This window comes from Hyperoodon ampullatus (genome assembly GCF_949752795.1).
Source record: "Hyperoodon ampullatus genome assembly, chromosome: 4".
Lineage (NCBI taxonomy): Eukaryota > Metazoa > Chordata > Mammalia > Artiodactyla > Ziphiidae > Hyperoodon > Hyperoodon ampullatus.
The window spans coordinates 31,951,278-31,975,862 of record NC_136917.1 but is presented as its reverse complement, the minus strand read 5'-3'; the positions used below and the strand labels follow the sequence as shown (position 1 = coordinate 31,975,862).

At 48.5% G+C, this 24,585-nt stretch overlaps 1 protein-coding gene across 2 annotated transcripts in view; it reads left to right on the top strand.

The window, feature by feature from the left end:
- The window catches only part of OLFM2 (olfactomedin 2), a gene marked incomplete at its 5' end in the record, with an annotated part of 63,611 nt that overhangs the window by 5,614 nt on the left and 33,412 nt on the right, over positions 1–24,585 (top strand). The window contains one exon of one of the 2 annotated variants that reach the window (XM_079704036.1): positions 9,940–10,074. The exons of the other annotated variant lie outside the window; for it this stretch is intronic. Within the exon in view, the coding sequence (XP_079560162.1) occupies positions 9,940–10,074 (135 nt within the window). Of the gene's footprint in view, positions 1–9,939; positions 10,075–24,585 lie in introns of those variants that run through there. 2 annotated transcript variants of the gene reach the window in all.

Below are 24,585 nucleotides of genomic sequence, written 5' to 3'. Positions count from 1 at the left end.
GCTTAACAGATGAGAAGACAGGGAGTCGCAGCGTGAGAAGAAAGAAACCAAGAGGCAAAGTCGATTGAAGCCATTGAGTGAAATGGCAGATAGCTTTTTACCTTTTAGGTGTTGAGAGGATCCTGGTTGTTCCCAAGAAAAATACATGGGGAGGGCTTCCCGGGTGGCACAGTAGTTGAGAGTCTGCCTGCCGATGCAGGGGACACGGGTTCGTGCCCTGGTCCGGGAAGATCCCACATGCTGCGGAGCAGCTGGGCCCGTGAGCCATGGCCGCTGAGCCTGCACGTCCGGAGCCTGTGCTCCACAACGGGAGAGGCCACAAGAGTGAGAGGCCCGCGTACCGCAAAAAAAAAAAACAAAAAAAACATGGGGAGCATATGATGAGCCAGATTCTTTCTAGTCTTAATTTCTCTAGTAATTCCTATGTGAATGACACCGAGCGAGGTACTGGGGAAGTGGAGGGGTGCGACACAGCCCACTGTGGAATCGTTCTCAGGGCCAAGTAAGGGTGTGTGTGTGTGTGTGTGTGTGTGTGTGTGTGTGTGTGTGTTTAAATAAAAGCGTTTTTTAAATTGTGGCAAAGTACACAGAATATAAAATTTACCATCTTAACCATTTTTAAGTGTACAATTCAGTAGCATTAAGTACATTTGCATTGTGGTGCAAGCATCACCACCATCCATCTCCAGAACTCTTTTCATCTTGCGAAACTGAAATTCTACCCACTAAACAACAACTCCCCATCCTCTACCCCCAGCCCCTGGCAATCTTCATCCTACTTTCTGTCTCTATGAATTTGACTCCTCTAGGGACCTCACATGGGTGGAATCATGCAGTGTTTGTCTTTTTGGCTTATTTCACTGAGCATGATGTCCTCTAGATTCATCCATGTTGTAGCAGGTGTCAGAATTTCCTTCCTTTTTAAGGCTGAATAAAAGGAAGTTTCATTGTATGGTTGGAGCACGTTTTGTTTATCCATTTATCCTTCAATAGACATTTAGGCTGCTTCCACCATTGGCTATTGTGAATAATGCTGCTATGAGCATGACTGTGCTAATATCTCTTCAAGACCTTGCTTCTAACTCTTGGGTGTATACCCAGAGGTGGGTCTTCTGAATTGTATGATAATCATGTGTTTAACTTTCTGAGGAATATGCATACCATTTTCCATAGTGGCTGGACCGTTTTCCACTCCCACCAACAGTGCACAAGGGTTCCATTTTCTCCACATCCTCACTAACACTTGTCAGTATTTGACTTTTTGATCCTAGCTCATCCTAAAGGGTGTAAGGTGGTTCTTCATCGTGGCTTTGATTTGCATTTTATTAAGACTTAGTGATGCTGAGCATCTTTTCATGTGCTTATTGGCCATTTGTATATCTTCTTTGGAGAAATGTCTAGTCAAGTCCTTTGTTCTTTTTCAAAACTGGGATGTTTGCTTTTTTGTTGTTTAAATAGAAGGTTTTAAAGCCAGGAATGAGACATGGTTGGATTTGTGTGAGGGACAGATCCTTTGACTGAAACTAGAGTAGGAACAGTAAAGGTGTGAAGACAGAATTATTTCAGGAGCTAACAAGACCTGAGGCAAATTGGTGACAGCCAGAGGCATAGAAGCACTAATATTTGGGGGAGGACAGGGGGACTGTACCTCTCATTGTCTGGTGTCCAAGGTCCTCAGCCAGGACTACTGTCTCCTTTGGAATCTCCTCTTGGAATTCTGAAGCAGGCAGGAAAGCAGAGATGGGAAGAGAGAGAATTCCAGGGAGAATTCAACACCATTTCCAAACATTTGCTGTAACCAAGCAAAAAACTAAAAGCAGGCATAGGCTAGAAGATTAACACCATTTGTGTTCCAAGGGATGCAAAGCTGTGTACGTGCAGATGTAAATTTATGCCTTTCCTCTGTGTGAATGAAATACCATGGAGGCAAAGATGGCAGAGTTGGTTGACAGAGACCACTTGGCTTCTTACAAAGGACAGTGAGTTTTGCTTGGTTTATGTTTTCTAGCTTTTCCACTGGAACTTCTAGCATTTTTACCTGCTGCACATCAAACAGAAATGACCCTTATGTTTTATACTTGATACCTTAATTCATATTTTTTAGTAAACTTCCTTCTTGACATGAAACATATCTACAAAGAAGTAGGCAAATCATAAAGGTGCAGCTTGATAAATTGTCTTGAAGTGACATAATGTTACCAGTACTAGGTCAAGAAACAGAACTTTGCAAGAATCCAGAAACCCCCTCATCCTCCTTCTACTTGCCACCTGCCCCCTCAAGAGTAACAGCTAAGCTGATGTCTCTCACTATGCACTGGTTTGACCTGCTTTTTAACTTAATGAAGTCATTAAGCATGTAGTTTTTGGTGCCCAGCTTCTTTTGCTCTACATAATGTTTGTAAGATTCCTCCGTATTATTGTTTTGTGATTGATTCCTTGTTTTTGTTGCTTTATGGTGTTCCATTGTGTGGATATATTGCATGTGGTATATCCATTCTACTGTTTCTTGACATTTGGGTTGATGAAGTTTGTGGCTGAGACAAACTGTGCTGAAATAAACACTCTGACACATGTCTTTAGTGAATGCTTGTTCACACTTCTGTTTGGTATATATGTACAGTAGATTCTCTATTTGCAGTAATTATGTTCTATAAAGAATTAGTGAATACTGAATTAGTGAATACTGAATCATTGTGGGGTTAGATTCTTGCAAGCTTGTGGTCACGACATTTTTGTTGACCAAACAATATGCAACCTCCTTTTATGAATGTTTCTGTTTAAAAACACCTTATTTCATATACATTGTTGATTCATTGGCATCAAACTCACTGCCAAAGGCACTATAACTCATGCTTGAGTGAAGCTTATCGACAAGTTGTATTTTCTCTGGAAGACACGTTACAACCTTCTTGCGCCTAGAGCACTAGACAGAACCTAGCGCTGTGCATGGGGCCACTTAAAATAGCGAGATCACCAATAAAAAGCACGAGAATGTGAAAATTTTGGCACTAAGTAGACTGTGAAAAAGACACTTGATTACAGTTATGAGAGCTAAAACAAGAAGGCCAGAGCATGGCTGTGGTGGATCTCCATTGGGAGCCTGTGTGTCCCTGACTCAATTTTTTGCTACCCTGTGAATGTCCGTGAATCACCACAAAAGTCCCATGAGGATTGATTTGTGGGTTACAAATAAATTGTAGTGAGTAGGCGAGTTTGACAATATGGAACCCACAAATAGTGAGACTCAAGTGTATATACCGAGGAGTAGAATTGCTGAGGCATAGGGGAGGAATATATTGAACTTTAGGAGATAACTACTGAACAGTCTTCGAAAGTTCCAAAGACTCTTCAAAGAGTTTACCAATTTACTCTCCCACTAGTAGTGTCTGGGCATTCGAGTTGCTCTACATCATCACCAACACTTGGTGTTGTCTTTCTGTTTCACTTTAGACATTCTGATGAGTGTTTAGTGGTATCACATTTTGTATTTAATTTACATTTCCTGATGACTAATAATATTTAAATACCTTTTCACATGCTTATTGACCACTTGAGTATCCCCTTTTGTGAAATGCCTGCTCAAGTCTTTTGCCCATTTCTCTATTAGGTTGTCTGCCTTTTTCTTATTAATTTGTAAGAATATGTGTTTTTATACATCCAAATTTTATATCTGTGTTTCTCTCTCTTTTACATAAATTAAAAATTAGGATATCAGTTATTTGTTGGATATAGGATTGCAAATATCTTCTCCTGCTATGTAGCTTGTCTTTTCATTCTCTTAGTGTTGTCTTTGATAAATAGAATTTCTTAATTTGAATGTAGTTTAAATAATAACTGTTTTTCCTTCAGGGTTAGTGCTTGTTAGTGTCCTGTTTTAGAAATCTTTGCCTACCCTAGAGTAATGAAGATATTCTTCTATATTTAATTCTAAAAGATTTATTATCTCTCACATTTAGATTAAATCTACATGGAATTGATTTTTGTATGTGGCTTGAAGTAGGGATCAACATTTATTCTTTCCCTTTGAACAGGGCCAAATGACCCAGGAACAGGCTCCAGACTCTGGAGCCTGACCGTCTGGGATAGATTCCTGGGGGCTGGGAAAAGTTTCTTAGCATCTCTGTGCCACTATTTCCTCATTAAAAAAATTGGAATTTAACCCTATCTACTTCACAGTGGTATTCTGAGGGTTAAATGAGTTATTACATGTACATTGTTGCAGATGGTGCTGAGCTCATGATAATTACTCAATAAACCTTAGCAATTATTGTTATTGTTTCTGAGAGTTATGAACTTTTTTCCTCCTGGTAATTTTCAGGTCAGGGAAAAAAGATTTCTTTTCATGGCACCTGGCCTTAGTGTGTTCAGGTTGCTATAATAGAATACCATAGACCAGGTAGCTTATAAACAACAGAAATCTGTTTCTCACAGTTCTGGAGTTAGGGAAGTCCAGGATCAAAGTGAAAGTGCTGTCAGGTTTGGTGTCTGGTGAGGACCAGTTTCTTGGTGTCTTCTCACTGTGTTCTCATATGATGGAAGGGAGAGGGAGCTCTCTGGGATCTCTGTATAAGGGCACTAATCCCATACATGAGGGCTCCACCCTCTTGAACTAATCACCTCCCAGAGACTTCATCTCCAAATACTATCACATTGGGGATTAGCTTTCAACATATGAATTTGGGGGGGATACAGGCATTCAATCTGTAACACTCCCCAACACGATATTTAGAGTAATGATGGTGACAGTGAGAAAGGGATTCTTTCTGGAGATATTTCTACATCAATTTCAGCTGGCATTGGTGATAATTTGAATGGAGGAGTAGGGAAAGAGAAAGAAGGTGAGAGGGGCACTATCTGTAGTTTCTAACTGTGGGTACATTTGGGCCAGGACCAGGGTGAGGCAAGCAAGAAATCTAGGGTGCAAAATTTAAGGAAGGACTCATTCTCAGGTCAGTGCAGGGCTCCTGGGGGGAGGGAACTTGCAGGGAAAGTTTAGGGATATTCCCCCTTTTAAACAGTTTTATTGAGATATAATTTATATACCATTAAATCCACCTGTTTAAATGTGCTACTCAATGACTTTTAGTAAATTTGCAGAGTTGTACAAACATCACCCCAATCCAGTTTTAGAACACTTCCATCACCCGCAAAAGATCCCTCATGCCATCCCCACCCCATCCCCAGTGCCAGGCAATCACTAATCTAATTTCTGTCACTATATATTTGCTTTCTCTGGACATTTTGTGCAAACTAATCATACAAAATGTGGCCTTTTGTGTCTGACTTCTTTCACTTAGTAAAATATTTTTGAGGTTCATCCATGCTGTAGCATGTATCAGTAGTTCGTTCCTTTTTATTGTTGAATGACATTCCATTGTATACATGTACCACAGTTTGTTTATCCATTCACCAGTTGATGAGCATTTGAATTGTTTCATTCATTAGGAACAATGCTGTTATGAATATTCACATGCAAGTCTTTCCATGGACATATGCTTTCATTTCTCTTGGGTGGATGGAATTGTTGGGTCTTATGGTAAATTTCTGTTTAACATTTTAAGAAACTGCTAAATTGTTTCTTAAAGTAGTTGCAGCATTTTATGTTCCCACTAGAAAGCGGTTTAAGTTTCTCCACTTCATCACCGACACTTGGTACTGCCTGTCTTTTTGATTGAGGTTGTTCTGGTGGGTGTCATGTGCTATTAGTCCTGTGAAACACACAAGTGGAGATGTCCAAGAAGCAGATGGGCATAGGGGTTTGAGCTCTAGATGGAGATCTGGGCTGCAGAAATGCTTTTGGGAACCTCAGCTGTAGATTCATTTAGTCAGTCAATAAACAATTTCTTGAGCACCTACTATGTGCCAGTCACTGTGCTAAGCCCTAGGGATGAGGCTGTAAAAAACACAGACATGTAGGAGCCCTTGTGGAGCTGAAAGTCTAGTGGAGGAGACAAACCATAAACAAATAAAAGTACAATATAATGTCACATGGTGATAAATGTTCTTCAAAAAAATAGAGCAGAGTAGGGGGCGGGGCAGAGGGGTTGCTATTGTAGATGAGGTGGCCAGGGGATGTCTTTCAGGATACAGTAGCCAGATCGCTCAGAGTCCAATCAGGGAAACAAACCAGTCTAGGTGTTTCAAAGAGAGGAAATTTAATATAGAGAATTGGTTAAGTGTGAGATGGAAGAGTTGAGAAGCCAGACTGATGGGATGATCAGGAATAAACCACAGCACAAAGCTACTGGAGGGACATGACAAAAGGGTGGTGTGATGAAGAAAAGTTTCTTGTGTGGGAGCTGGGATCATGGGATCATGGAGTAGGTATAGCCACTGTCAGAATACACACCCCCACCCTAAGCAGAAAGAGAGAGAAGAAATACCCTGGCCTCTCCCTTCCTCCCCACCCTCCAGTCTTCCTCCAGTGCCTCTCATTGGGTGAGACTAATAGGAAGCCAGTGTGCCAGGGAACCTGGGAAATGTAGTTTTCTGGAGAAGGGTAGGGCATTGCTCTGACTTGCACAGTGATATCGCAGAAATATAAATGAAGTAAAGGAACAATCCACATGTGTATCTGTGGTAATAGTGCTCTGGGTAGAGCAGACAGCAAGTGCAAAGGTCCTGAGGTGGGAGTGTGCCAAATGGAACCAAAACCCTACATGTGAGTGTGATGGATGGTTCAGGCACAGTATACAGAATGACAGTGGCTAGGGACCTAGGACAAAGCCGTGGGAGACATTTAGGGAGAAGGCAGGAGACAGTGATAGTGCAGCCGAGAAGTCAAGGGACAAATGACTTTCAAGAAGGAGGGAGTGATTCATGAAGACTTACCTGTGAGAGTGACTAAATGAGGGCTTGTGTGAGGCTGTGGGACCAGCAAATCATAAGGTCACTGGTGCCGTTAGTGAGAGGAGTTTTGGAAGCATACAGGAGGTGGGAGGTAAGGAAGCAGAGACAGCAAGTGCAGATGTGAGTGTAGACCACTCCTTGGAGGAGTTTGGCTGGGAGGAGGCCGAGCAGTTTCCTACATCACCAATGGTGAGAGAGTGAGAGTATCACTGGGTTCCAGATTATCTAGACAGGGAGGGCTTGGAGCCCAGTGGTTTTGGGGTCTGAAATCAGACCCACCTAGGTCCAAATCCTGGGCTCCCATTTATGTGCTGGGTCACCTTGAGCTGGTCCCCTGTCCTCTCTGAACCTAGTTTCCTCTCTTGTAAATAGGGAAGTTGCTGTACTGTTCATGGGAGGTTGCATCCAGTACTCAGCAAGTGTGTTTGCAAAGTATTCAGCACTCACAACTGCAAGCTGTTGTACAAGTAGGCAAGGAGATATCTCTTTTTTTTTTTTTTCCTGCGGTACGTGGGCGTCGCACTGTTGTGGCCTCTCCCGTTGCGGAGCACAGGCTCCGGACGTGCAGGCTCAGCGGCCATGGCTCACTGGCCCAGCCGCTCTGCGGCACACGGGATCTTCCCGGACCGGGGCACGATCCTGTGTCCTCTGCATTGGCAGGCGGACTCTCAACCACTGCGCCACCAGGGAAGCCCCGAGATATCTCATTTTTTAAAGCTCATTATCAGCTGCAAATAATTACAATGTCAGCTACTATTTGTGAAACACCATGTTCCAGACACCGGGCAAAGTGCTTTACAAGCATCAACTCTCCCCAGTCTGCCCCAGCTCACTCTGCTGCAACCACACCGGCCTCGTTCCTGTTCCTTGAACACTTATTCTCCTGCCCCAGGGCCTTTGCACTTACTGTTCTTGGTGCCTGGAACTCTGCCTTCAGATATCCAAATGGCTCCCTCCCTCAGCTTATTCAGGTCTCTGCTCAAATGTCACATTCCCCAACCACCTCTATTAAAGTTTTACTCCCCTACCTAGTCCATATGCCCCTTCCTCCCGATACCCTAGGTATTTTACTCCCCACCCCACCCCCATTTGTTGTCTGTTTTATCCCATAGAATGTTCATCTCCACATAGGCAGGCACTTTTAAAAATAATTCATTCATTCATTCATTAATTTTTGGCCGCACTGGGTCTTTGTTGCGTGCAGGCTTTCTCTAGTTGCGGCAAACAGGGGCTACTCTTTGTTGTGGTGCACCGACTTCTCATTGAGGTGGCCTCTCGTTGTGGAGCACGGGCTCTAGGCACGTGGGCTTCAGTAGTTCTGGTGCAGGGACTCAGCAATTGTGGCTCGCTGGCTCCAGAGCACGGGCTCAGTAGCTGCCACGCTGGGGCTTAGTTGCTCCACGGCATGTGGGATCCTCGCGGACTAGAGCCCCAACCTGTGTCCCCTGCATTGGCAGGCAGATTCCCAACCACTGTGCCACCAGGGAAGTCCCAGGCAGGCATTTTTTTTAGCATTTTTTAAATCTGTTGTTTACAGTGCTTGGGACATAGTAGATGTTCAATAAAGCTTTGACTTGATTCTCAGGACACAGGAGCCATTTACACATATTAGGTCCATGGGTCCTTACAACCACCCACTTTACAGATGAGGAAACTGAGGCAGAGAGAGGTCATTGCTGGAGGTCACATAGGGGCAGAACCTGCCTCTCCCTGCTGTTAAGCTAAAAAAAAAAAGGATAGTTCAAGACCCCTACCATCCCTACCCCCATGTTCAGCGCTTCTCCCGAGACGAGCCCTCGGTGAGCTGCCACGGCCCAGGGAAAGGCCTGAGTCATCGCCGCCTCCATATGGCGGCGGCGGCCGCGAACTGAGGGCGACTGCGGCGGCCGCGGCGGCCGCGCGAGGTGATGCGGGGACGCCACGAGGGGGCGTGAGTGCAGGGAAAACAGAGGAAATGAAACCAGCCGGGCTCTCCTCCTGGCGGCCTCGCCGCCCCGCCGCCGGCTGGTGCGTGGGTGCAAAGCTCGGGGCACTGCACTCCCCCTTCCTTCGAAGGGGCGGGCCCCGGAGCTGGTCCCTGGGGTCTGGAGGAAGGTCCGAAGTATCGGTTCCCCGCCTCCACCCCAACTCCAAGTTGTGAGTGGAGACCCAGCTGGGACTTGCCGGCAAAAGGCTAGCTCCCGTCTCGGCCGTCCGGGGTTGTAATGCCGCCCCCTGGAGTCATTGGGGTCCTCCTGCTGCAGAAGTGACCCCACTCCCCATCCCAGTTATCGCCTGTTGCTTTCGGACCTGCCACTCTGCGCTCCCCTCGTTCGGAAACAACCAAGCGGTCCCCAAAGTGGTCATGGTACCAGGGAAGCCCCTTCCCCAAGGAAAAGGAAACCCTTGGCCACCCGATTCAAGGGAGCGCACCGGAGGCCCCCCCCCATACCTGCTCTCCCGGGTTTTAGTGAGCCGGGGTCGGTGTCCTAACAGTAGGTGGGTGGGGACTTGCGACTCCGGCCCCCTGCCAGCTTTGGGTGCACGGGGTGGGGCGGTTGCCCATTTAAACGCAGGCCGAGCGCCCGGGGCTCTGAAAGGGGCTGTGAGCGGAGGGTGGCCCGGGAATACCTCGCTTCGGGGGGCAGGGGCGGGAACACCGCTGGGGGCGGGGCTGGGAATGCCGCGGCGGGGGTGGGGGCGCAGGTGGGGAATGCCGCCGGAGGGGGCCCCTTGCGGGGTGGGGCGATCCCGGACAGAGAGGGTAGCAAGGCCGGGGGAGAGGAGTGGGGACAGCCGGGGCGCCGCCCGCCCCTCGCCGGGCTCCGGGCCGGAGCCGTGACGTCACAGCGGCTGGAAGTGCCCGGCGCGGAGGCTGTGGGAGGCGCGGGAGGTGGTGGTGGGGGGGGGAGCCGAGGCGGCGCTTTATAAGCGGAGCCCGCCGGGCGCGCCGAGCCGCAGCCCGCGTCCCCGAGCCCCCCTGGCCGGCCCCGGCCCCCCAACTCGCGCTCGCGCCCCCTGGGTGGCTGGGTGGCAAGGGACCGAGCACCAGGCGGCGGGCCGGAGAAGGGACGCGCGGCGGGCGGCCGCGGGGCATGAGGCGGGGGCGCGATGTCGGTGCCGCTGCTCAAGATCGGGGCCGTGCTGAGCACCATGGCCATGGTCACCAACTGGATGTCGCAGACGCTGCCCTCGCTCGTGGGGCTCAACGGCACCGTGTCCCGCGCGGGCGCCTCCGAGAAAATCGTGAGTGGCCGCTGCGCAGGGGGCGCTCCCGGGGGGCGTGGTGCTCGCGCCGCCGCCGCAGCAGCCCCCGGGGGCCCCCGCCCCCCAGCTTCCCGGCGCGCCCGGCCGGGGAGCGCCCTCCCGGGGCTGGGGGCCGGACGCGGAGGCGGAGGAGCCCTAGGACCCGCAGCCACCTCCGCGCCCTTTATTATTGTTATTATTATTATTTCTTATTATTAGTGTGCAGTGTCCGAGCGGCAACAATGTACTAGGCTCGCTCTGGCCCCGGGGCGCAGGCGGAAGGGCTGCGGAATTCAGCCTGGTCCGGGCTGAGTGGGCCGAGCTGGAGGGTAGATTCGGGCGGCCGGTTGTAACCCTGCCTCCGAATAGGGAAGTCTCCAGGTCTCTGAGGATCTCCACCTTCAGCATCTCTCCCTGTTTGTGTCTCGGTGTCTCTGAGTAGCCCCTTGTCTGTCTGTCTGTCTGTCTCTCTCTCCCTCTCTTCTCTCTCTGTCTCTGTCTCTATGTCTCTCTCTTTCTGTCTCTCTCGGTCTCACTCTGTTCTTTTCCCTCTGGTTTGCTTCTCTATTTTCCTCTCTGTCGCGCTGTCTCTGTCGCGCTGTCTCCGACTCTTTTTTTTCGTCTGTCTCTCCTTTTCTCTCCCCTGCACAACACCCCACCCCCTGCATCTCCCTCCTCATTACCTGCCTCACCACGTGCTGAATATTCCCATAACTGACCCTCCGTGGGAGGCCTGCTCATGCTGCCCCCAGAAACTGCAGGATTGCCCCCTCCCCCATCCCATCGATACTATCCTCTTCTATCACCAGCTTCCCAAGCCACAGAGTTTGGCTGGGGGGTGAGGGGGGGCAGGATGTGTGTGTTGGGGGGCACTCCCTCGGGGTTAGTAATGGTGGTCCTGGGGTCCTGGGGAGAGGGGAGGAGACATCCTCCACTGCAAACTTCCCTCAGCCTCCTCCAGACGTGCCCCTTTCCTCCCATTCCTTACCCCCTTCAATCTGGTTTCGACCTGGAACTGGGATTCATGGGGGCTCCCTCTCTTGCTTGATGTTCCGCCAACTTCATCAGCCCCCCTGTTTAGCCTCCAACTGCCACCACACTGAAAGATAAGAGGTCTTTGCTCCCAAGGGTTGTGGGTAAGTGGAGAGGGGGCTGCCCTGCTCAGGCTTTGTCCAGCTCCTGGAGGGAATTGTCACTGGGCTAGGCCCAGGTGAGGGCTTGCAGTTTAAATCCTCAGAATTGAAGCCAATGTGTGAAACAGCGTTTATCTGTGTGTCTGTCACATCAAGCGATATTTGAATATGTCCTGGTGTATCTATCTACGCATGGTGTGTGTATGGGTGTGTGTGTGAGTGGAGGGTGTGAGAAAGTTTATGTGCTTTGCTAGCATGAGGGCACAAGTGTGTCTCCCTGTATATGAGGGTGCATCCCAGAATGAGTGTGGGTGTGTCCCTGAGTACTCACTGTATCTGGGTGTGGATGTGTCTGCAGTTGTATGTCCCCGACTATGGGTTTGCATGTATGTAATTTCATGTGTGCATATAAGTTTATATACATGAGTCTGAGACAGACTTCTTGCTATTGCCTTCTGAGGGGGGAGAGAGATGGTGTCTCACTGAAATGAGAAACCAAATTCCCCTCCCCTACCATCTAAAAAGTTTGAGTCAGTGTAAATGTGTTCATGTATTATGTACAGCATATGGGTAAATGAGAGCACGTATGTCTGGGGAACGTGTACATAGTGTATAAGAGCATGTCTCTGAGTTATGATTTTGTGTGTGTATATGTGTCTTTGCAAATATGTACAAGTACATGTTTTGTGCATATAAATGTGGACATGTATGTTTATAGAAGTGTGTGCATATATGTTCAAGTGTGTATCTGTAAATGGTCTATGAATGGTGTGTGTGCCTAGTTTGTATGCATGTGGGTGGATTCCTGTGTGTTTCATGATTTTCTGTAAGTGTGAGTGAGTGTGTGTACCCAAACTGACCTGGTCTTCACTCTAGCCCATCTGTAGCTAACAGGACCTTGATTCAATGCTTCCATGAAATCACCTGCTGAAAGCTAATAGTTCTCCCATTCCTGATCCCCACCCCATCCCTCAGTCTCACTAAGCCTTGCCAGAAGAGCTCTATGGAGTGAGATGCCAAGTAACTCAGGGTAGGACCTGGGAGGGGACTGTGACATGAGGGTGCTCAGGAAAGTGCCTTGGGAGTCTGATAGACATAGGTTGAAATCCAGACTTTCCCTTAACTTGCTCCACGACTTGCACTCTGGCCCAGTGACATCACTGTTCTGAGGTGCGGTTTCCCAGCTATGAAATGAGAATGATAATTCCTACCTCACAGAACTGTTGTGGGTAAGAGGTCTACCATCCAGCCCTTCATCCATCCATCCTTCCATCTAGCTCTCCATCCATCCATCTTTACACTCATCCTTTCATCCACCCATCCATCCGTCCACTCACCTATCCATCCATTTACCCATCCATCCATCTCTTCATCCTTCCATCCATCTCTCCATCCATCTCTCCACCCATCTATCTTTCCATCCACCCATTATCCATCATCTGTCTCTCCATCGATTCTTCCACGCATCCATCCTTCCATCCATCCATCTCTCTATCCATCCACCCATTTTGTTTATTCAACAAAATAATTGAGTACCTCTTCTATGTCAAGTGTGTATATGCTTGAAAATCCCAGCTCAGTGCCTGACATAGTAAATGCTCAGTTAGTGACAGGACTCTGAGTCAGATGAATCTGGGTTTGAATTCTGGTCCTGCAATTTACTAGTGGTAGGACCTTGGGGAAATTACTTAATCTCTCTAAACTCCAAAATCCTCATTAGTCAAGGGGAGTTCAGAGTCCCCATTAAGCCATAGGATCCATGAGAACATCTGTGTTTTACTCACTATTGAACCCTAAGCCCTGATGCAGAGTAGGCCTACAATAACTATTTGTCAAGTGGCTGAATCAACAATCACATCTTCATAAGGATTCCATCTTCAAATGGAAAGATGGCTGGGTGCATAGTAGGTGTTCAGTAAGGAGAGTTTGCTCTGTTTGACGTTGTAGCCAAGCACATAATAGGCACGGAATAAATATTTGTCAAGTGTCTAAATCAATAATGCACCTTCCTAAGGATTGGGGAGAACAAATCGAAGTGAGGAGGCACAGAGTAGGTGCTCAGTAAGGAGTTGTGCGAAGCTACAGAGTACCAACGTGGGTAAGCTGAGGGGTTCCGGAGCCCAGGTAGTGAGAATTCCCTGTCATGAGGCAGACAGTTGGATGCTGGTCTTGACTTAAAAGCGACCTCTGTGAGGTAGGGGTGAGCCCAGACCCTCAGGCCATTCTTGTCTCTGGTTTCCCCTCCCCGATCTGATGCAGAGAAACAGTCTGGCATTCTAAGAGATTCTGAGAGATGGTGTTACAGATCCAAGCTGCCACTGCTACTACCTTTGGCCAACTCCCAGCCATAAACCATCCCTGTGGGATGGGAGCCTTCAGTGGAATGGCTTCTCACCTGGGGGTCATAAATTCAGAACCAGACTAAGAATTGTCAGCCCCATTGCCAGCAGCTGCCGTCATTACGGGGCCTGAAGTGAGTTACCTGCATCCTGTATGTTATGCCCTTGTCCATCCCCTCCTCCTTGAGGGATGGAGGGAAGGAAGGGGAGATGGAGGAGGGATATTCTGTTTGGGGAGGACCCTTTTCCTCATGGGAGGAACAGGGAGGGTCTGAGCAGCTATCAGCAAGAGGCTCTCTGAGGACTTCCCAGTAAGAACCAAAGTTCAGAATCTATGTGTTTTCTTGACAGTTTTCTGTGCAGTGGGGAAGGACCCCAATACTCAGTATCAGTCAAGAGAGGCAAGGTAACACTGCCATAACAAGTGGCCTCATATCTCGGTGGTTTAATACTGCACAGGTTTATTTTGTGCTTGAACTATGTATCCATGTTGGCTGGAGAGCTCTGTCCATGGTCGTCATGGACCTGGAATGATGGAGGCTCTATGGTGACATGACCATTGAAGCAGGGAAAGGAAGGTACAGCGTAGCCCCCACTGGCTCCTAAAGCTCTTCCCTAGAAGTGACACGTTACTTCTGCTCACATTTCATTGGCCAACACAAGTCACATGGCATGCTTAACCTCAAAGAGGGTGAGAAGTGTGGTCCTACTATGACCTGGACAGAGAGGAGTGGCCAAATATTTATGAACAACCCTAAGTACACTACTGATCCCTCTTCCTCTTATTCTACAATGAGAATTCTCTTGGAGGGTATCTCCATTCATTCACTCATTCATTTATTCAACAAATATTTATTGAGCACCTACTATGTGCCAGGCGCTATTCTAAGTGCCAGGGATATGACAGTGAACAAAACAGACAGAAATCCTTGTCCTTGTGGAACTGACATTCTAGGGCAGGGTAGGGGAGAAATAAATAAGTATACAGATAAATTTATAATACTTGGTGATACATGTGCTATGAAGAAGCATAGAGCAATATAAGGGGAGTGGAGAGTGCTGGGGGGGGACTATTTTAGATTGAGTAGGTGACATTTGAGCAGAGATCTGAAGGAAGTAAGCGGAGGGAACAGCAAGTGCAAAGGCCCTGAGGTGGGAATATGCCTGAATTTTTGGAGAGTCAGTGAGGAAACCAGTGTGGCTGAAGCACATTGAGTGAGGGGGGAAAGTGAGAAGAGGTGAGGGCAGGGAGGTGGTGGGAGCCACATCATGTTCAGGGGAGAGGGACTTGCAGGGATTTTAGATTTAACTTGCAACTTCTCATGCATTCCCTCTCCTCATTTCACGCTTTCTTTTTCAACAGGAACTTTTTTTTTTTTTTTGCGGTACGCGGGCCTCTCACTGTTGTGGCCTCTCCCGTTGCGGAGCACAGGCTCCGGACGCGCAGGCTCAGCGGCCATGGCTCACGGGCCCAGCCGCTCCGCGGCATGTGGGATCTTCCCGGACCAGGGCACAAACCCGTGTCCCCTGTATCGGCAGGCGGACTCTCAACCACTGCGCCACCAGGGAAGCCCCAACATGCACTTTTAACCTTCTAACATTCACGGTATAGTTGACATTTATTTTGTTGTCTGATTCTCCCCGCTGTAATGTCAACTCCATGAGGGCAGAGATTTTTTTAAAAATCCATTTTTGTTGACAGTTATAGTCCCAGTGACTGGCACTGGGTCTAGCACATAGTTGGTGTTCAATAAATACTTGTTAAGTGAATAAATGGGATGCCAGGGAGGGTGCTAAGCAAAGGAGGGATGGGACTTAACTCAGATGTTCACAGTTTTTCTCTGGCCCCTGTGGGGGGGACAGACTGTAGGAGGTGAGGGTGGGAGCTGGGAGACTGGGGAGGCGGCCACAGCACTGGTCCAGGTGAGTGGTGATGGGGGCTGGACCAGGGTAGGGACCAAGGGAGTAGAGAAAAGTAGGCATATTGTAGATTTGACCCACACCTGCCTATTCACCTGTTCCTAACTATGGACTTATGGCTTTTGTTCAAACACCTCAATATGTCAGGAAATATTTATTGAGCGCCTACTTTGTACTGGGAAGGGTCCTAGACTATGGAATATAGAGATGAATAATGCCCCGACTTCAATCAGATCGCTGTCTCATCAACAGTACTTGTGACACGACATGGTATGTGTAGAGACAGAGATATTTCTGGAGTGCTGTTGGGGCACAGAAGAGGGGCACTGAAATCAGCCAGGTTGCAATGGAGGTTTCTTGGAGGTGGTGATGTCCAACTGAGTCTTAAAGTGGAGAAGGAACTGGCCAGGTAAAAACAGAGCAAGGGCATTCCAGACAGAAAAAATAGCATGGACAAAGGCTCAGAAGTGAGGAACATCCTGTTGAGGACAGGGACACTGCAAACTGTTCAGAGTTGCTGAAGACAATGTGCCAGGTTGGGAAGACTGTGGAAGTGGCCTGAGTGGCCAGAGGGGTCTATGTCACAAAGGGATTTGGACTGAGGTGTCTGTACTTCATTCTGAGTGTCAAAGGATGGGAGACTTGGAGGGGTTTGGAGCAGGAAAGGAATATGAGGCTGTCAGTTGCATTTTTCAAAAGACCTGATTGTTAGAAAATCCTTCTAGATTGTGAGTATGAAATTTATCTCATTTTAACATTTTCCTGTCTCACTTGCACCAGATCTAAACTCCTTACCCTGGCCCAACTTGGTAAGCCTCAGTTTCTACATCCATAAAATGAGGATAATAGTAGATTGTACCATATAGCATTGTGTTCAGCCATGTGCCTGGCATGTGGAAGGTGCCTATAAGGTTCGCTATTATTATTATCACTAGATCCCTGCCTGAGTCTCAGATCTTGGATCACTCTTCTATCCCTTGCTGCTCTTCTTGTTCCTGCCTCTGGAACTTTTCACTTGTTCCCATCCTCTGGGAACATCCTTCCTCCAGTCCTTTCTCTAGCCAGCTCCTTCTCACCCCTCCTGTTCCAGCTCAAACGTCACCTGCTCAGAGAGAGCTCCCCTGACCACCCCAACTACAGTGTCCCCACTTTATTATTTGAACCTGTTCTATTATATTCTCAGTACTCATAACGATCTGAAATCATCTTGGTGATTGTTTGTTTACCACCAACAGAACGGAAGTGCCATCTGAGTGAAAACTTTGTCCCTCTTGTTTATTACTGGGATTTTCTCATTTGGGGCCATAGGTATTTCCTGAATGGTCTCAGTTCTGCCCCATGAGACCACTGCCCCTTTGTCCTCCTGGTGAAACTTCTGAGCCTTGATGAGTATTCCTGTGACCACTTAGTCTTCTCCCATGGCTCAGAAGTGTCTGTTTCTTATAGTTTTCTTTCTCGTGTCTTTGTTTCTCAAGCCTTCTCTGTTTGAATGGATGTCCAACAAATGTGCGTATTGCCACTTTCTCACATAAAGGTATGGAGTGATCTTGCCACCAGAGAGCAGAGTCATCCGTGACTAGCAATCACTGAGCTCTTCTGTGTGCCAAGTCCTGTGTTGGGGGCTCGGGATACAGCAGTGAATAAGAGAGACTTGACCTCTTTCCTCACAAAGCTTCATAGGGAGACACAGTGAACTTGGAATTGTGCAAATGGCTATATAATTAAAGATTGGTGGGGGCCGTGAGGGCAGAAAGCTGGGAAGGGTTGATCAAGGAAGGCTTCCCTGAGGAGGTGATGTTTGCCCTGAGACATGAAGGATGAGTAAGAGTTGGGCAAAGACAGAGCTGGTAACGTGGAGGGAGAGAGGCCAAGAGAACAGGGTGTGTAAAGGTGTTGGGATGGGATGGCAGGTGGTGTGTTTGAGGATCTGGCAAGATAGGCAGATACCTGACTACCACGCTAGACCCCAAGCTTGATGCAACATATAGAAATGGCTTGAGATGCTGCCTTTGCCCATACAGTCGGCACCAACAATAGCACCATGGACAGCTACCAAGGGAGGGTGGTCTGGGCTTTGGGGCTGCTTGAGTGTAGTTTAATACTGGCTTCCTCCTCTTCCAGAGGGAAGCTCTGGTTTCTGCCTCTTGGTGGCTTCATGCCCCCAGCATCCTTCTCACCTCCTGCCCTGGGCGGCTGACGCCTCTTTGTGAAGCTCCAGAGAGGAGCAACCGCAAAGCTGGGCGAGGAAAAAGCAGGCTTCTGGGGGAGGCTCAGGCGCTTTGAGAGAGTTTGATGTGGGGTTGGGTGTGTTTGTGTGTGGGAGTGAAGAAGTTGCCACTGGGAGATCTGAGGGACCAAGCTGGTTCTCAGTCCTTGTTTCTCTGTCTCAGCCTTGATGCTTCTCTATTTTTAAACTTTGTATTTTGAGTCTGTCTCTGTGTGTGTGTCTCTCTCTCTCACATATCTCTGTCTCATTAGTTGTCTTTATTCCTCTCTGTCTTCACTATGTATCTACAACATATGATAGACTTTCAATAAATGTTTGTGGAGTGAATATTGATTGTTATCTCTGTCTGCCTGTGTCTCATGTCTGCGTCTCTTTGTCTCTATCCTGCTCTCTGTTTTCTCTCCATCTCTGTCTTGTCTCTATCTCTGTCTCTAAGTCTGTTTCATCCGTTCTGTGTGTCTCTATCTCTATGTGTCTCTTTTGTCTCTGGTTCTGCCATCTCTGCCTCTTTGTGTCTCTGTCACTATATCTCTCCCATCTCTGTCTCTCAGTCTATGTCTGTCTGTCTGTCAGGATTCTGTTTCTCTCTCTCTAGGATTCTGTTTCCCTATCACCGTAGTTACTGTATCACAGTCCAGGACCCTGACAGGGAGTGGGGGAGAGACTCAAATTCCCAGACCTAAGAGGGCTCCTGAGACAGGACAGGGCCAGAACGTATGTTGGGTGTTGGGCAGGATTCAGTGAGTAGGACAGGATGAGCCAGACAAGCATCAGCCCTTGAAGGCCCTGGGGGGACAAGGGAGGAGATGTTTGTACCCCCTGGAGATGCTGGGAATGGGGGCCAAGCTTTGATTTCAGCCTGGGGTAAAGGGTGGGTGGGTGCCCAAGCTCTAGGTGACCCTGTGCCCTCCACCCCCCATTCCCATTCCCCTCTGCTGCCCAGGAGGGCATCCCTCTAGGACCCAGCCACCAGGCCCCAGCGCTGGCTCCAAGATGGAACAGCTGTCTGGGCTGCAGCTGCAGAAGCTCATTTTGAACAAGGGAGATGATTGCAGGAGTGAGTGGGGGAGGATGAGAGAAGGGGAGGGTTGCAAGGGCCAAAGAGGAATCAGGCTTGATTGTTGCTGCTGCTGCAGCAGGTAGTTTGCCCAGAAGATGGGGAGACTGGGTGAGGCAGGAAAAGGCAGAGGGAGGTCTGTCGGCCCACGCCTGGTCCATCTGTCCCCACTTCTGGTCCTCCCTGGTGTGAAGCTTCTCTGCCTGTCCCTGGCTGTCTCTCCCTCTGCCTGTATTTCAGAGCCTGCATCTCTGACTCTGCCTGTGTCCCTCAGACTCTGTGTTTCTTGTTGTGACACCTCCTGCCCTGTATTTCAGTTTCCCCATCTCTCCCTGCCTGTATCTCCCTGTCTCTCTGGCTGCCACTCCGCCTGGATCTCTGTGTATCTCTGAGCCTCCTCGCCTGCCCCTCGGTGTTGCCTTCATTATCAGAAGCACGGCTAAATCTCCAGCAGCCCTTCGGACTGCTCTTTCTTTTGTTGTCATCTCCGCGATACTCAGGGGTTGGAGACAAATAGAGATGACAAATTCCCAGGAAATGATGGGATCGTGTCCTTCCATAAAGGGATATTTACAAAGATATCTCAATTAGGACTAATTAAGTAAGCGAGTCACTTCCCCTGCCCTCTCCCCAACCCTGAGGTCCCGCAGCCTCCTGGGAGAAAACCAACCAATGAGTGGATGGCAGTCTGGTGCTCAGATGGTGTCTCAATGTTTAATTTATAACAGCCTTCTCCTTGCTGCCCTATCAATCCATCCGGAAGGGCAAGGTGGCCTCAGGCGTGTAGATTCAGGCAGAGGCTGGAGACCTGCTCATCCCCCAGAGCATGTAAAGGCATGTGTGCATATGTTGGAGCCTGCCCTGCATGTCAGGGCGTGTTGTGGCATGTTTGAACATGTTGGGGTATGTCTTCATGGCAAACATGTCCCTTCGTGTAAGGAGAGTCCGATGGCCACCAGGCATATCTGAGCACGCGGGACATGTTGGAGCAGGTCAGAGCGTGTCTCTCATGTGGGGAATGCCTGAGCATAAGGACCCCAACAGAGGATGTGGCACATGGCAAGGCACAGGGCACAGGGTGGCTCCTATGCCATGCAGTGAAGGTCTGCACTTGCAAATTAAGCATTTATCCTCAAGTGCAAGGCAAACTATGTCTTTCAGGACCCCCCTGGCAGGGATAACAGAGCCATAACAATATCTACAACTTCCAGGAGGTACTGGTCACCCCCACCCGCTGCCACCCCTGCAGCTATTGCACTCTGAGTTTCCCCATCCCCTTCAGCACTGGTGGGTCAGGAGAGTTGAGTTCCAGCTCTTTTTTTTTTTTTTTTTTTGCTGCACCGCGTGTGATGTGGGATCTTAGTTCCCTGACCAGGGATCAAACCCGTGTCCCCTGCAGTGGAAGCGTGGAGTCCTAACCACTGGACCGCCAGGGAGTCCCCGAGTTCTAACTCTCGATGCACTATTTGCTCCTCTGTCCTCTGTAGTTTCCCTCCCCCAGTGCATGGCATCAGGGTCCCCATTTCCCCCATTGCTACAGTCCTACCGGGTCCCTTGGGATTACTTCTCACCTCTGCCTGCACCTTCCCACCCCACACAGTCTGTTGATGCAACCCTCAGTGTAGCTCCCATCAGAGTGATGCAGCCCAAGATATAATGACAAATCTGGAGATACAGCCCTTTGTGTGATGCCAGGGTAGTGTCGGGGCCATAAACATATCTTGAAATCTGACTTCAGTTCTGCAGACAGGCACTGGCTGGGACATTTGGTGCAGTGAGAAGGAAGAGAAATTTGCTCATTCTGGTGAATACATGCTCTTGCTATTCCAGGAAACAAGGATTCCCCAGACCTGCTGGCCAAAGCTGGCTCCATTAGCCCTTGTAAGTGCCATGTGACCTCAGCAGAACGTCAGGCTTATTAGTAAAGCATAAATTCTTCAGGAATATTTCAGGACTGACTGCAATGCTAATGAGTTAGTCGGGGAGACCTAAGAGTGCAACTGACAGAATGTATACAGATGTCAGTTCCTACTGAGAAGAGTGTAGGAATGTTCAAGGCTCAGGATGGTCACGAATGGACCTGGAGGATTATACATGGAAGGGTGTGGAGGTTCTTGAAGGGACACAGATGTGTAACATGTTTGTGGCTTCTGGAAAGACATACACATATGTACATGGCTGTCCAGAATAGCACACAGAGGGTCGTGGGTATTTAGAGGGGGGCATTCCCCTGCGTGATGGACACACTGTGGCAGAGCTGTTTGTGGGTTTAGGCAATGTGCATTTACATATGTGGCTACTCTTTATATATATATAAAGAGTCCTCATGCAGACTGACTCATGGGCTCACAAATTGTGCACAGAGTATATGGGAATAGAATGCTTGTGAACACGTCTAAATGAAGGGAATGTACATGGCTATGGACAACAGTGCAAGAGGCATGTATACTTGCACTTGCTCACTGATGCACACTGGCATTCGCTTGAATTTACACAAATGTGCACCTATGCACATAGCTAGTCACTGATGTATCCAGATGTTCCATATGTGTCCAGAACGTAGATGCTCACAGGTGCCTGTGGATAAACATGGATGCCCACAGACAGTCACAGGGCCTCTGTGTACCCCAGTACCCACATGCCACTATTTTGGGACGCAAATGACCAACTCCCTCGCAAATTCCCCAGATTCCTGGCAAAGTGAGATCTCAAAGCAACAACAGTGACCTTGGGGGCTTCCCAGGTGGCGCAGTGGTTGAGAGTCCGCCTGCCGATGCACGGGACGCGAGTTTGTGCCCCGATCCAGGAGGATCCCACATGCCGCAGAGCGGCTGGGCCGGTGAGCCATGGCCACTGAGCCTGCACGTCTGGAGGCTGTGCTCCGCCACGGGAGAGGCCACAGTGGTGAGAGGCCCGCGTACCACAAAAAAAAAAAAAAAAAAAAGAGTGACCTTGGAACTGCCCCCAGACCCTTTTTGGAGGACCACGGAAGGATGTCTCAAGTCACATGAGTGCCTGGGTGACCTGGCAATGCCATCCAGGAACACAGAGCCCTGAGCCAGCCTCTCTCAGGCTGTCTTAGCTGAGATTCTCACCAGTTTGACACCCCCGTTGCATAAGGGCCAATTATGGCAGCCAATGCTCAGAAGTTGCTTAGAGTAGCACCCAGCATGTTAAGGACCATCATTACCATTGAGTAGAAATGTTACTACCATTGTGAATATTCTCCGTGAAATGCAGAGAGATCCTGGTCCTCTGCATTTCAGTCCTGGCAGCCACCGCAGTGTCCCTCCAGCGTTTCAGCTTCATCTGTTTCTCTCCTGGTTTCCTCTCCCACTGTGCACTCTTCCCTGACATCTCTCTTCATTCTCATTTGCCTCCAAGCATCACAGTTCCAGTCTGTCTGCCTGGGGGTGGGTGGGTGTTAGAGCGTCTGTTTGGAATATAGAGCCCCCTAAAATGGGCTGGTGAAATAGGAGCTTTAGGTAAAGAATGGAGGGAGTCTCAGAAAACCCAACAGCTGGGGCTTTAGGGACTTGGAAGGCCGTCATTCACTCACTCATTTAGCAATTCAGTTAGCAAATATTTATTACCCAGCTACTAGGAACCAGGTGGACAAGATAGACAGGGTGCTTGCTCTCGTGGAGCTGACATTTTAGTGGGAAGAGACCAGTAACACACAATGAGAACTTATCGCCCAGTAAGAGCTCTGTGCAGACTTAAACCAGGGTGAGGGATGTGGTGGAGGTGGGGCTACTCTGGATTCAGGAGAAAATCCCCACTTTCCTGTCCTCCCCTCCACTCTGGGGACCCTTCATTTCTGCACCCCTCACTTCAGCCTGCCCATGGCTCTGGTTTCTGCAGCCCCCAATCCTCCATGCACCTTCAGCTCCAGGGCCCCACTGGCTCCATACCTTTTCATTGCTTTGACCTCCATGTTCCAATTCCATTTCCCTGGACTGGAGGATTTGTCTCAACTTGTATCAGGAATCCACTTGTTGTCCAATTTGCCAGACACCTTGGGCACTTGGGAACATGTGGTTATGGAGGTATTCCACTCAGCAGGGATTTATGGGCAGGAGCTTTCTCTTAGAAGGGTCACTGGGAGGGGAAGCAATGCTAGACATCGTCACTCATTCATTCATTTACTCCATAAACTCTGAGTGCCTAGAGTCTCAGGAACTGTTGTAGGTGCTGAGACACAGCTGTGAATATGATGGGTCTACCTCAGTCTTGTGATGTGTATATTATATAGAAACACAACAAACATGTAAGCAAATACATAAACAAGTTCATTTTGGATAGATAAGTGCTGTAATAAAAATAACAAGAAGTAAAGTAATGAGGCTGGGGAACCTCATTTTGTCAGGACACTGAGGTAGCCTCTTTGGGGAGGTGGCTTTTTTCCCAGCTTTATCGAGATATAATTGACATATAACATTGTGTAACTTTAAGGTGTACAACAAGATGTTCTGATACATGTGTGTATCATAAAATAATTATCACCGTAGGGTTAGTTAACACCTCCATCACCTCACATAATTACCATTTTTGTGTGTGTGAGGTGAGAACATTTAAGATTTCTCTCTTAGCAACTTCCAAGTATATAATACAGTGTTGGTAACTAGAGTCACCATGCTATACATAATATCCCCAGGACTAATCCATCTTATAGTTAGAAGTTTGAAGAGGTGACATGTGAACACAGATGAGAAGGAGTCAGTGGTGGAAAGAACTGGGAGAGGAGCATTCTGGGAGAGGGAAGAGCATTCTGGGAGAGGGAAGAGCATTCTAGGAGAGAGAAGAGGATTCTGGGAGGAGAGCATTCTGGGAGAGGGAAATGACTGGGAGAAGAGCATTCTGAGAGAGGGAAGAGAATTCTGGGAGAAGAACATTCTCGGAGAGGGAACCACAGTGCAAATGCTCTGACATGGGAAGGAGCTTCTTGCCTTCTGGAAAGAGGACGAGGTGGATCTATAGGAGGAGAGGATAAGGTCTTATAGCTTGGCAGGGGACACTGCATGCAGGGCCTCACAGGCCAAAGTGAGTTGTTGGGTTTTATTCTAAATACAGTGAGAAGCCACTTGACAAGTTGCAGTGGAGAGGGGAGCCATGATCTGATTCACATCCTGTAAAGATCCCTCTAACTTCTGTGATGGGGAATGGATTCCAGGGAGTGAGCATGGAAGCAGGGAGATCAAGGAGGAGGTGACTGCAATGGTCCAAGCAAAAGCCAGTGGTGGCTGGGCCGGGATCGAAGCATCCGGAATGGTGAACAGTGGGCAGATTTGGCACATGTCTTAAAGTAGAGCCATCAGGACTTGCTGATGGATCAGATGTTAGGGGTAAGAGAAAGTGAGGAACAGAGAAATGGGGTGATGTTTAGAGAGAACCAGAGACCTAGGAAGCATTTCTAAAAGACCCCGGGGGGACCAGAGCAGACCAGATACCAGCTGGGTCACTCTGCCTCCTAATAACCTGGAAGATATAATGGCCTGAATCCCCTTCTAAGATCCATGGAAGGCCATTTATTCCCCAAGATTCCCCCACCCCCTGGAGGGCCTATATTCTCTTGGTCATCCCTGCCTCTGACTTCCTGCTTCTATGCAATTATTATTCTTCACTTGGTGTCTTGTGTCTTTTGGTCTCTGCTCTGACCTTTACCTGGACTGAGAGCTCAGTCCTTGAGGTCATGGAGAACCTCAAATGCCAGGGCAAGTCACTCAAACTTAATCCTGAAAGCATTGGGGCCATTTATCCAATCATTAATTTATTCAACAAGTACTTTTGAGGACCTACTGTGTGCCCTTCCTGGGAGATAAGATGATGAGCCAA